Here is a 13,961-nt window from a genome sequence, read left to right on the forward strand (position 1 = left end):
CTGGCTCAGAGCCAGAGAGAATTTGACAGAGGATAAAGTACCCGCACTGACTGCTGTTCAGTTATTCACTAGCATGAGAGGTCATTTTCACGCTTGATGTTCTCTGGTCTGTTCTCGTACATGATGTCATGTCATCCTGCAGGGTTGTTTGCATAGGAAAGTTACAGGTTAAAGACATTGAATTTCCCCCATAATATCTGGTGGTTTTTCAAAAACAGTATTTTAAAAAGGGGATTATTGAACAGATTTTGTGGTTTTCACCTTGTCATTGAAAAAAGTTATTTTGTGTATTTTTGTTTTGTTGTACAGACATTTTTGTAATAAAAAAACCCAAGATGAAACACGAACTGTTCAAAGAATGACCACATGTCCTGCTGAAGAACTTTTTTTTTTAATTGGGACGGAGAAAACCATATTGTCCTGAATGAAACACAACAGTGTTGAAATGAAGACAGCTGATGAGGAATTAATGAGCCGATGCCTCTGAGAGATAGAGACTGCAGTGATCACTTACAATTACTCTGGAGAGGCAGGAGGAGTGAGCATGCACCTTACTGTTTCAATTATGCATTGCACAATCACAAAATCAAACAGGCCAGGAGATCGGAGAAGCGTAATGAGACTCGTCCCATGTCACACCAGAGGAAAGCAGCGATGAACATAAAGAAACGCAGCAACATCATACAGTGATTGGTCTAAGCTGACACGAGAAAATAAATCCATTGGCATCAGATTTTTGACTATACTGAGAGTCCTGTACATCTTCACAAACCAAACAGTCTATGTAACACAAGAGATAGGCATAATAAGATCACAACAGACCGTAGTGAAGCAGAAACCCCTTACACATCAATTTTAGGAGTCCTCAGAGATCCACAGTGTGAAGTAAGGCATCGTATCTCCCCGTCAGTGTCTTCAAAGAGCAAAGCGCTGACAGCTAAGAAATCATTACAGATGGCTGGACTGCCTTTTCTCTTTCTTTCTTTCAACAATGAAAAATAATGTATAAGCATGCATTTACACCAGGTAGTATATCTCTATTGCTATTGTACACATACAATATACAAATGTACAGAACAAGTTGGAAAGAGTTGATTAAAAAGTGTGCATGATTGACAATTTAAAAAAAGTTTCCCATTAAAATAGAAATGTTACTCCTGGTACATCCTAGATTTTTTTTTTTGGTTTATGAAACAAAACATTTGGAGAAAAACAAAAAACTTTTTGTTGTGTATATTTACATTATGAACAATGATAAAGAAAGACAATGTGCAAATCTGTTTCCATGCAAGCAGTTGCATAATGTAGTTTAGGTGCTCGAGTGATAGGTTTGAGATGGGAGCAGAATAAAGAGGGGGAGAAAAGAAAACAAGACTCATAGCTTCAATGAATGACAATAAGAAATCATTACACTCACACATAAACAAACTCTTCGCCAAACACGCTTAGCAATCATGGAAACATTCACACAAGAACCAAAAGTTATATTAAGTAGCATCTTGATTTAGACTCACTAACATCTTATGTAATGTATCACTGATCCGTGAGGTGAGACTTTACCCTCCGGAGGTATCCAGGCAATATACAACCAAACAACCCGTTCCAACAATGCACAGCACTGCGATCATTCAAGAGCATGGAAAGGTAATACTGCTAGTAAACGCAACACCTCATAGGAAGTCATGGTAACCTATGAGGGAGCTCTTAGGATACTGTTAGCCAGTGGTGTCCAGAATGTAAGGGGTTGCGAGATGATCAACAATATCGGAGGAGGATGTACTTTTGCTACAAAATTGTTTCTTTTTCAGGCTTTCTTCAAATCTTTTTTTCTTATGAATTATTGGATAACTTCAATAAAAGTTTTGAGGTATAAAGTTAGAATCACATATTGGTTGAACTTGCAGACGTACACAACCCAGTAGACAAAGCTTTGTTTTAGGGATCAGAAGCCAATAAAAGGTTAGGAACCACTGCTGGAAGCTTCAGTGTGTCCAAAGTTAATGGTGTATTTAAGACACTGGTCAATAAAATCAAGAGGTTTTCTCCTCTGCATCCCTCCCATCAATTGAGTAAAGTAATTATTGAGGATTATTAATGGTGTAAAACACAATAAGACAGTATCCCTTGGATAAAATAAACACTGATGTGTTAGAAGAAGCAACGCTGGGTTTGGAGAACAACAATTCTCCAAAACTAATGTGGAATCAAAAACAAGATGTCTCTTCCCACAAATGCCAACATGGCATTTCCTAAAAGCCAACCAAACAAACACAAAGCATGAACGAACTTGAATAATGTAACGAGTACAATGCAATGACATCTGTGTGCAAATTCACATCATTTGCTAAATTCACCATCATTCGTTTGACAAAATGTGATGGATGGTGGCGTCTTTGGGTGACGGTGGTAACAGATGAGCTTTGCGAGCACGAGCACTTAAAGACAAACTTAGGAAAGCAAATGAAATTAACAGCATCTGCTTGGTCAGTCCTTACTTTGATCGTTTTAAACTCATTTCATCTTAATATGACATTAGTTAAAAAGGCAACCTGAAAGCAAACAAATAAATAAGAGGACTTGGCATATAAAATGTGAGATCTTCTGCAACTGAAAGGTGCGATTCCACACTAAGGCAATGACGTTTACAAATGGGCGATAACTGGACAGAAAATAAATAGACAAACATCTTTTCTCCTTGATATAATAATTACAGGGCTATCATCTTTTGGCTGGTGAGACAAAAAGATGGTGGGGGGGGGGGGGGGGGGGTAGTGAGATAAAATGCAGAGGCTGAAAAAAGTCCAGTGACCATCTCTCTGCACCTCGACCTCTATCCTCCTCCTCTTATACCTCTGCTGGCTGGGCAGTGTCTGTGCTCTGACCTGCTCAAAAACAAGACCAAAGACTTTTGTTATGGTGGAGCCCGAGAGGCCAGAAGAGGGGGAGTGATGAAACCCGTCTGTGTGGGATTTAACAGTCTAGCAGGGACGAGCAGTCAGTGGTAATGTTTTGCCGACCCTGTGCCGCCGGCACCAGTGCACCTTTAATCCTGACCTGTCTGCCCGGCCAAGGCAGATGGACGAGCAGCGGGAAAATTACGGCGAGGAGGAGGCAGCTGCGTGGTATTTGACGAAGGCGATGGCTGCCAGCTCTTTACAGAACTCCTCCAGAACGATCACCCCCTCCAGCAGAGTCATGTGGTCGATACTACAGGAAAAAAGGACAAGAGAGGTGAGAAGTGTCTTCCAAAACGTCAACTCAGAAGATAAGAGCACAGAACCACGTGGAAGTACGTACGTGATGCCCTCTGGCTCTAGACCTAATAATCTCTTCCTCACGAGCAGCAGTTTGGGTGTGAAGTCTGGAATGCGCTGGATCCTCAACATGAGATCTCCTACCACCTAACACACACACACACACACACACACACACACACACACACACACAAAGCAATTACCAAAACAATGCTGCCATCCCTGGGTAAAAAGATGCTGTAAATCATTACTACATACACTTGACATTACTGTAATTATCATAAACAAACAAGACCATCAACAAGAAAATTAGCTGCTTCCATCAGCCTCTAAAGTGCTACTGGGAGAGAATTCAAAGAAACGGAGTGATTACCAGAACAGAACAGGAAGAAGCAGGTTGAGTAGCAGCATGCTCACTCATTATATAATAATGACAGCAAGTGCAATAGCAAGAGGAACTCTTCATGAGATGGAGGCCAACAATGTCTCAAACATGATTATCTGTTAAAATCCAACATCAAACATGTCAAGATGCTACACATAACAAGATACATAACAACACATACACATAACAAATCAATCAAGACAAGCTGGAGTCCCCAAATAACAGTGATTGTAAGCTTTGGACAGCGCAGCGTCTGCTATCACTATTGGATAAGATACCCACTGTATCATCTAGACAGGAGTCTTACCCTGACGATGACGGAGAACAGAGACCTGCAGCCGGGGGCCAGGTTGATGTAAGGGTCCAGCAGGTACTCATGCAAGTGGGGGTGTGGTAACAAAGACAGCTTGGAGAGCACAGCGGTCACCTGTAGGTTCACATCGTAGGGCTGGTGGAGAGAGAGGACTTCAGATATAAAACCACACAGGAAGTGAACTGAAGATGTGCTACATTTTATTTCTACAATGTGTGTGTAGAAAAACAGGTATGAGTAAATAGCACAAAGTGTGACAGTAGTCAGAAGATTTTAATGACAGACTCATCAATTAACACTGCACTCCCTTTCAGATCTGATTTGCTAACACCTACAAGAAACCCATGAGCTGCCAGAAAGTACATTTTGCCGCTGAAACTCTATTAGTCATCTTCACAAGTCCCTTCTAACATCATTTGTCAAATGAGTTTATGGCGAGAGCTCATTAGTTGTTTTTTTTTTTTTTTTTATTGTATTTGCATAATCAGCTGCAGCTTTTCTCCCCACTTTCCATTAGAGGACCTCATTTATGATACACTGCAGCAAGAAATAACTTTTGGGTGCATTCAATCTGAGTGAAAATCGATTTAACTTATCTTACTTAGTTTGACCTTAAATAACATTTTGTGCCCATTTGCATGCAAAACACTTAATTTGTTCACTGGAATCTGATAGCACATGTCCAGCTAGATTAACCAGTTTAGGATTTACCCCACAGAACCTTGCCTGGCAAACTTGCCATTTAAGATGATTTTGTAATTCATTAGGTCTGTGTGTTTCCTTTAACTCAATGGCTGTTTAGCTTTGATTACAACCAAAGCTGCATTTGTGATTTCCAAAGAACACTTATACTGTGGGTGGTCCTGCTATTTCACCGCTAAAGCATGCAGCTGTTCTGAATGATGCCAGTATTACTACAGATGTTTACTATATGCTGGATCAAACTGACCTGATCCAGGATGCGACCCATCCTGTCGAAGAGAACCTTGAGGAAGTGGCCCTCGAAGAATGGGATGTCCAAGTTACACTTCTCAAAAGGCTTTGGAGTTCCCCTCCATTCCCACCGCTGGCAGACCCCACAGTAGTCCCTGAACTGAGGAGAACAATTCATCTACACTTAGTATCTGCTCTACTAGTGAGGACAGAAGAAAAGTGATGAGCAACAGTACACAAGGACTGGCCTCAGCAATTAATTTAATGCTGAAAGACCTAGGAAGAAACACTAAAGCAGAATGTTCACTCTGTTATTCTTTGTCCAGTGTATCTCAAGACATACTGTAGAATGAGCCTTACCTGTCTGTGTGCATCTCTGAGGTAGGTGTCATAGCCTGTGCCTTCAACCTGATACGAGGACTTCGCTTCATCGGGCACCAAACACAGGAAACTGCAGCCAACAGAATTGTTGAATTGAACAGTTCAGTTTTTTAAAGACTGAGGGAGTCCACATATTGTATGTTCCCTCATGAGCAGACTGTGTACCTGTTGACAATCTTGTGGACCTCCGTCTTCCCGTCAGACTTTGAGTGGTCGGGACTCTGCGGTGGAGAGGAGCTGAGCCAATCAGAGCCAGACAGCCTGCTCTCTGGGGAGGGGTCATCACCAAACAGTGGATCCTCCTCAAGGTCTCTGCAGATGGAACACAGATCATTACAAAGTGTTTATATTTATGAGACAGGATCAGATTTTGATCAGCGCTACTGAAGTGGTAACAAAAGATGTTGACTTTTCATCTAGATTTATGCATTTCCATTCTGGTATGGAGAAATGCGTCAGTGTTTTTGTGTGCAGTTAAAAGTTTATATATTTATATATAAAAACACACACATTAGTTTTTTGGGCTCTTTGGGCTTGCACGGCAGCTTCCAGTTCTGTTGTGTAATGTGGGAAGTGAACGAATGCCTACATAGAGATGCAGTTCTACTTGGACGCTGCGAAAAATAGAAGCATGTAATGTATCTGGAAGTATGTTTACTTTATGTCTGTAGATATACAACAGCCACTGACATTCTTCAGCTCATCTCACCCTCACCCCACCCAAACAATATGACCATGTCATATGATGTAAACACAGTATTACAGTGCTACATCTGGTGACTTAATTCCTTTGCATGACAACTAATAGAACATATTAAACAATATCAATAAACAAGCAAGCTCATTGCTCATTATGCATCAATCTCCCAGAACTGATCATTTAAAGTTATCAGTGGCTGGCCACCAACCATGGTTTAAAAAGATTCCCATCAATTGAAGCACACAATAAGAAACGGTTTAGTTGAATTGGTGGCATGTCTGAAAAACACAGCTAGTTGATACATTCACTTTATTTCCACTGGTGTGTGTTTGAGCAGATGATTTCCCAGAATTTCAAAGACAGCTCAGGGGAGGTCAAACGTCAGCGGCAGGTCCTTACACGGCGTCATGGGGCTGCCCGTTCTCCAGGGGCTCCCGCTCCTCCTGCGGTTTGTTCTCCAGGTAGTTCCTCTCTTCCAGGCTACGCAGCACCAAGCTGTGGAGGATGTGCTGGTTGGGCTTCTGGATCAGCTGCTCAAATAGCCGCAGTGTCATGATGCTGATCTGGGGACGCAGAAGGAGGAATGAGGCCACTATAAACCCAATAACAAGTATTTGTTCACTGACAAACAAAGTAGGCAGTGGCTGTTTCAAACATCAGAGAGATGATTCATGTCTCTTTTGTGTCTCTGACGGCTGTCAGATACTAATTCAAATTCATGTGCTTTTGGTGGATCACATGATTCACTGAAAGGGCAGATGGCCATTTGTACTTTTGAATATTGAACGAGGTAAAAAGAAAGAAAGGATGTAATAAAAAGGCCTGAAAGAGTCTGATCAGCCAGACATTAATGATGTTAGAGTTACATTCATCAGCAGGCTGGGTGCGTCCTGAATAATAATAATAATAATAACGATAATAATTATGAGATAAGAACCTCGTCTGACAGGTGGTCACAGTGCTCGATGAGTCTGTGTCTGAGTGGAGTCTGAGCGATAGTAGCTGGAGTCTCTGGCTCACTCTCCTCTCCCAGCAGGAAGTAAACCATCTCCTGCAGCAGAGCCTCTGATGTCACCTGCCTGATGATCCTGTTCAGCAGAGCTGTGGAGGTCAGGATTCCCACCTCAGACCTATGTGCACCCACAACAACACACGTGTGTTAATGAGCAGTCACGACACACAACACGCTAAGATAGGACTACGAATTTCAATAAAGGATGATAGATTGATGATTCAGAGCAAGACTTACGTCTGCATAAGCTGCGGCTCCATAACAGACACAAAGAATCTTTCTCTCACTGCTTTTGCCATCACTGCAGCTGCTGACTGGAAGACAGGGAAGAAAAACAAAAATGTAGTTCAGCCTTCTGAGGCTTTCAGATACAAAAACAAATTCTTTGTAGAGAAATTCTTTTATTCTGACTACTGTATGACACATCAAAACACAGTGAGTCAGCATTGGTTAAGGACCTTCTGAGCCTCCTTGATGAGCTGGTCACAGTAATCTAGCCAGGACAGGAAGGAGATGAGAGCCCTCTTCCCTGTGAAGACAGCAGCATCCTCCTTCAGGTTATATACATCCAGACTGAAATAAAGAGAGAGAGAGAAAATATTAAATGTTTGAGACAACTCTTCCAATTTATCCACTGAAAATAGCATTTCACAGAGGATGCTATTTATAGATACCTGCTAAGTCATATTACATCAAAACTTCAGATGACAGAATTGAATCCAAGTGGTGTTTACAAGTCACAAAACTTGGAAACACCTACATGTTATTAAATATGTGGTTATAGACAGTAAACACTAGAAAGAACTGTACCCCCAGTTGACTGACTCCACTGTCTCAATGTCCAAGGGGTCTATGGACTGTGGCAGGGCTTTATAGAAGGAGACCAGCCGATCAGTCAGAAGTTCACAGAGCTCAGTGTTCTCAGTTAAACACTTGGCAGCTGCAGGCTCTGGTAAACTGACCAGCAGCATCAGGCCCTCACATGCCTTCACCACTATCCTGCCATCCTGAGTAGGGGAGAAATGGATAAAACTCATGAATACAAACGTTCAACTCAAACAGAGAAAAAGACATTACATATGTAACTTGCAGGAATTCACCCAAAAGTCCTTGCATGGGGATTACTTACAGGGCTCTTTGTGAGGTTGAGCAGGGAAGTGACGAGATTGTAATTGTTGTTGTTATTATTGTTCGTGGTCGGACTGGAGGTGGAGGCAGCAGCTGCAGCAGCCTGTGGCTCCTCTGGGCGGTTAGCCTGTTCCTCTGCCAGAGACTGACCAGTGTCTGGAGCCAACACATTTTCTGTCACCACCTCTGTCCCTCCAGAACTCTTCGTCTCAGGTCTCTTTGACTTGTTCTGCAAATAACATCACAAATAAGAGATATTCTCTCAACTATGTGCTTAAAAATCCTGCAAGGCTTTTACTTTTGCTAGAAATATATACGGATTAATATTTATGAATGTGCTGCTCAACTTTTTTTCTCCCTGGTGTCATAACAACTCACCTCAAGGAAGAAGTTGACAAGGTACGGGTCCTGCTTCAGTTTGGCACAGACTATACAGAGGAACTGAATCTCTTCATTTTCTGTAGGAGCAGCCAGCACCTCCCCACACAGACGGATCAGTTTCTGACAGAGGAATGTCACAGCCGCAGAGAGAGAAGTTACGAATATGTTACATAACCTGTCAGGCAGCGGACCACTTTGAGGAAAAGGACTGTCAAAAACACACTTAAATCCAGACTGCATCACTTCTCACCTGTACAGGTCTGTGGACATTGATGTGTGGCAGGAGAGGTTGATGAATGTGTGCTAGCAGCTTTGTGTAGAAGGTAAGCACCTGCTGCTTCATGCCCGGAGGACACTGATGGGAAACCATACAAACAGAATATGTTAGAATTTATTTGGGTGTTCCACCAAAATAGACGTGTCCCCAACCTGCGTAGAAATGCAGCTCACAGTACAGGTTCATTGGGGAGTCTAACAAAATCATATAATAGCATACAATCACCGTCATACTGCAGATTATTGCACATTCAGTGCTGTGTCCAGCCGCCCCCCACCCCCCAACCTCCATTATTTCCCAACCTCCGTCAACCTACATATATAAGTCCCATATCTTGATATGTATATTTTCCTGGAGGTATCGTTCATGTAGTTACCAAAGCATGACTGCCTTACATCTGCCTTGCCCAAGGTGTAGAGAGTCTCCAGGATCTTATGATGTAGGAGATACTCCATGCAGGGTCCTGTCTCTCCAGACTCCCTCTCCCCTTCCTCCTGGGTCAGGATGTCCAGCATCTGTTCCAGGTGGGATGGGATGTTGGTGTCTGTAACTGGAGCTTTGTCATCTAACAGGGGAGAACACAGAAACATGTCAGAACCTCCAAGATATGAACATAAGGGAAAAGGCCTTGCTCATCTTCACTGCATGTGGGAAGTTTGAGTTTTGCCTGAAGTGTAAAAAGCTTCTGCACCCTTCATCTAACCACTTCAGCAAGTTTTTTCCTTTCTGTTCACAAAGAAAACATGCACTTGTGTAGCGTTCCCTTTAATCCAGTAGCAAAAAGTTTATTGTTACTCATAAGATGTAACGCAGTCCATGTTATCTTCTGATCTACCTTTTCGTGCATTGCAAAATTTCATCTTTGCAAAATTTTGGTAGCACTAGCTAATCTGACGGGCATTGAAAACACTTTCCTTGGGGGCTTCACAGTAAAATCCCATCACTGGTTTTACATATAAACACATTTATTGTGAAGCACATGCAGAAAGTAGCGAGTTATTGACAACAGTCTGTGCATCGACATTAGCTTAGGCCAGTACATGAAGGGATCTTGACTGCTGGCAAATAATAATGAATAGGCGATATTGCGCATGGTGGGCCACATCTTGTTTGTTATTATGCACTAGTTAACAGGTGTGGATCCATTACTTCAATAGCAAGGTATGATACACACTTGTATGTCATGCTGAATGTAACAAACCATGCATGCCAAAAAATATGGTCAGTAACGACAGACTGTGATCATTTGTAAGATAAATCAGCACAACAGCTTTCATCAAAATGATGAGGAAATAATTCCTTAAATTAGTAATCATGCAGACTGATGAAGGTCTGGCTGCTTAGAAGTTCAGTTAAGTCACGAGTCTGCAAAACCAGTGATTAAATGCCCTTGAAAACCAGCTCAGCTACATAACACTCGAAGGATAGATAATCCCCCATCAGCTGTTCAGAGTACATTTTGTTAAACTGGCCTAACTCGGAGAATTGCTGAAAAGAAGCTGTTGCTTAGAGTGAAGAATAAGAGAAGGAGACTTTCCTGGCCCAAAATACACAGAAACTAGACATCAGTAGTTCAAGCAGACGTTTAACCACCAAGTGCATCTTAGATGCAACCTGACACAGATGCAGAGCTGCTTTGGTCCAGACAGAGTTGTTGAAGTCTATTGCAAACTCAACCAGCTTGGCATTCCCTGCATACTTCACTTTTATGCCCTTTCATTTGGATTTTCTTTATAAATGTTCCCTTTGCACTGCCTGTGTTCATTTTGTCTACAGTGGTGATACACTGACAAAGTATATGTTGAGGAAAAAAATGAAATGTTAGCCGGTTATGCTTAAAAATGCTGCCATTTGCATGCTTTTAAATAAAGCAAGTTTAAGGCAACTCTTTTGGATCTGGTAAGTTGTAAAGTTCACTTATCATCTTTTAAAATATTGGCAATAATATGTGGATACATACAGTGAATATATCATTGTCTGTAACAATAACACTGTTACATACAGTATGAACAAGCCTAGTTTCCTGCCATTGTACTCAAACTTTAGACTGGTGTCACCAGTACAAAAGACATCAACAACTGTGAAGGCAACCTGCACAATAGTCAATCTGCTTCTGGGGACATCATGACTATAACAGGTGTTGACTTATTCTTTCAGACTTTTCTTACCAGAAGTCTCAATGTAATAATGTGTAATGGCCTTCCAGTGATAGACAAAGTCCTCCTGCAAGGGCAGCGATGGGGCAAGCTGAAAAAGAAAAGTGGCAAACATAAGCATGTTGTATATGTTTATACTGGAGGCCCAGAGAGACACACCACTAATCATCATGGCAACATGACGTTTCCCTATTAACTAACATGTATGCCTGAAGTCAGAAGTATTCACTTTGGGCCAGTCTATTTGTTGAAACCCTTAACATGAAGCAGCTTGAGAACAGGTTTCAGGCAGGTTACTACTGGTTTCTAGCTAGTTAACGCTAGCTGGCTGGCTAACGTGTAACGTTAAGATTTTCATAAAAGCTGAGACAACCCACAAACTAACCCTTTAATAATAACGTTAAAACGTTTGCACAACATCAAACAAGGATGTCCAATCATGTCGTCACCACTCCTTATCATAAGAAGCCGTTTGAAACAAATTAGCCAGCTACGGCATTAGCTTAGCTTCTTGAAGCTATTATCAGCTCACATTAGCGGCTAACTAGCTCAGCTTGCTAAACTACCTTCAACACAGATGACTTGCTTGAATATGCTAGTTAGTAACGTAAACAAGCAGACAAATAAGCACATCCACTAGAATACTATCGCTGACCAGAACAAACAAACTGACAGCACAAACATAAAACGCTAACATTAGCTTATGCTAATTAGTTAGCTCGCTAGTTAGCAACGTATCCCTAATGCTGACGTTATATTTCATGTCTGGGGGACCAAAGGCCCCTTTCAACCAAAGCAGACGATACACAAAAGCAAGCCGATGGATAAATATCTGCTTTTGATTTTAAAAAAAACTCACCGCTTCCACAGCGTGCTGGAGAATGGACGTAAATTTGGAGAACATTTTGTTCTTCGACTGGACTATTTTCTCCCGAGAAGACCTAGAGAATTCCTCTATCTTCTTCTTCCTGTTGCTACCGCCTCGATCCAGATTGGAGGTTTCATATAATGACCCTTGTAACGAAAGAATAAATGTAAGCAATAAAACCGTAACACGTTGCTTGCCCCCACAAGACCTCAAAGGCCTGGCACAGCCACTGTAAACAAGACGTCTACAGACTCAAGTAACGTATGCTCACTTTGGACACGGTGGCACTTCCCTCGCCAAACGCTACTGTTTTAACCCACCAGGGGGCGCAGGCACACAAGACTCAGGCTCATCATTAGGCTACTGACAACGATCAATGCATACAAATGAAGACAGCAACCAATACATACAATGAGGGACGATGATCAATATTTTCAGCTTGGAAACAACAATCAATAAGTCCACTTCAAATAAAAAAAGCAACTATGGAATTCCGATATAGATATAGCTTAGGTCTATATGGAAAAACTGTTTAATCAATTGATTGTGCTCCAACATAATGCACTGACGTGGGCCATTTCTCTGAAATAGTGTCGAGGTTCTGCTCGCTTAAAGTGACACTGCTTTTAGGATAAAGTTGAGGAGCCCACGTGATGAAGAGATTGCCGAATATATTCCTTAAAGTAGCCGGATTAATGGGGGGAAAAATGAAAAACAACATCCACTGCTCCAGAGCGCCTGTCAACTTTATGATTTAGCTCAACTGCCGCGTCCGGAACGGCACAGTCATCCCAGACAGAAAGTAGGCTGGCCGGCTTAACGTTCAGGTGACCCGACAGCAGCTGCAGGAAAGGAATTTGAAGAATGATTTAATTTATTGCTCCGTAATTCTATGACATTATGTTCAAATATGGACATAAAGTTGTTGGAAAATAAGAAGGATGCTGTCTGATCCAGGACACGCCCTGTCGCTGGAAAGTGCTCTCTCCATCGCGCAGTCTAATCTAGTCTACCAAATCGCAGGCTGTATGTTTCCCCTGCGTTTAATCCCACTAAATGGCAGCCAAAAACTTAAAGTACACATAATATCAGGCTGTCAACCGGTCTTTTTCCCTCCTTCAAAGCTGCACCGGGGCATCTCCTCCTGTTAATCTCGGCAAAGAAAGAGAGGCTCTACCTACCGGGCATGTCTGCTAGAGGTGAGTATCTTTTGCCGCAGAAGCCTTCATAACAACACATACAGAGGAAAAAAAGTCTCTTAATGTTGGGGGAGGAGGTGTGTGTGTGTGTGTGTGTGTGTGTGTGTGAGAGGTGTGTGTGTGTGTGTGTGTGTGTGTGTGTGTGTGGAGGGGGGGGGGGGTCTTGGTTCAGGGATGGATGCAACGGGGAAGAGAGCCCATTGGCGTCGTCTGTGATAATGACAGCGTTGCTGTAAGTAGGTTACACCGGTGCATAGCTGAAACTCCAGCTGCCACTGCTGCAGCCCTTTGTAGACAGCCTACAACTTATTCTGTTGATATGAACACTTTGCACTCTGCTACAGCCTGTGAACAGATCACACCACCCCAGCTGTGGTAATGAGCTCTGATTGCTGTTTCCTTTGACATTTGATATTATCTTTAATCAGGGATGGTGCATGTCATTAGTTAAAGGCTGCACACGCCCTAATTGTTGCCTAAATGAAAGCTGCTGATGGACGACTGGTGGCATATGATGTGCATTCTTAAATGACTGGTTGTGATACAATGAAAATTGCATAGTGAAATTTGAAGGTGAAATGAGCAGGTGAGGTGACAAAAAGTACCACCTTTTTGGAAAAAGCAACAACTGTATCACGCATGTGCAACAATCTCAACCGGTCGGAGTTGAGAACATGTTTTCATTTCTTGCTCAGCATGAAACAACTGATACCTGCAGACGGTGCAGGCGGGACATGTTTGTTGCCATCAGGTGGACCTTTGTGCCTTTCCTGGATTTGCATCAGGTGACTTTGTGTTCTCTGGCAGAAGAGATAAAGAGCCTCCATCCAGCTGCTCCTGCTGTAGGTTGTGATCAGATGGTCTGACTGCCTGATTGAGAGCTGGATAGAAGCAGAGTAGTTGCAGTATTAACGTGACCTCAAGGTTATTATGTTATATTAAATCTGCCGTTGGATTCATCATGATGGGTCTGA

At 42.2% G+C, this 13,961-nt stretch overlaps 1 protein-coding gene across 1 annotated transcript; it reads right to left on the reverse strand.

Annotated features, from left to right (window-relative positions):
• Positions 1-2,830: 2,830 nt before the first annotated feature.
• Positions 2,831-11,839, reverse strand: fhip2a (FHF complex subunit HOOK interacting protein 2). Its single transcript, XM_070916077.1, has 17 exons — positions 11,780-11,839; positions 10,933-11,011; positions 9,160-9,329; positions 8,738-8,842; positions 8,485-8,607; positions 8,108-8,335; positions 7,789-7,985; positions 7,437-7,551; positions 7,216-7,292; positions 6,904-7,096; positions 6,366-6,529; positions 5,432-5,578; positions 5,246-5,336; positions 4,902-5,045; positions 3,947-4,087; positions 3,298-3,401; positions 2,831-3,207 (listed from the first exon to the last, which is right to left on the reverse strand). The coding sequence occupies exons 1-17, from the start codon at positions 11,822-11,824 to the stop codon at positions 3,096-3,098; spliced, it is 2,235 nt and encodes a 744-aa protein (XP_070772178.1). The 5' UTR covers positions 11,825-11,839; the 3' UTR covers positions 2,831-3,095.
• Between the last annotated feature and the right edge of the window lie 2,122 nt (positions 11,840-13,961).

Source organism: Enoplosus armatus, chromosome 12 (genome assembly GCF_043641665.1).
Source record: "Enoplosus armatus isolate fEnoArm2 chromosome 12, fEnoArm2.hap1, whole genome shotgun sequence".
In the NCBI taxonomy this organism is placed as follows: Eukaryota; Metazoa; Chordata; class Actinopteri; order Centrarchiformes; family Enoplosidae; genus Enoplosus; species Enoplosus armatus.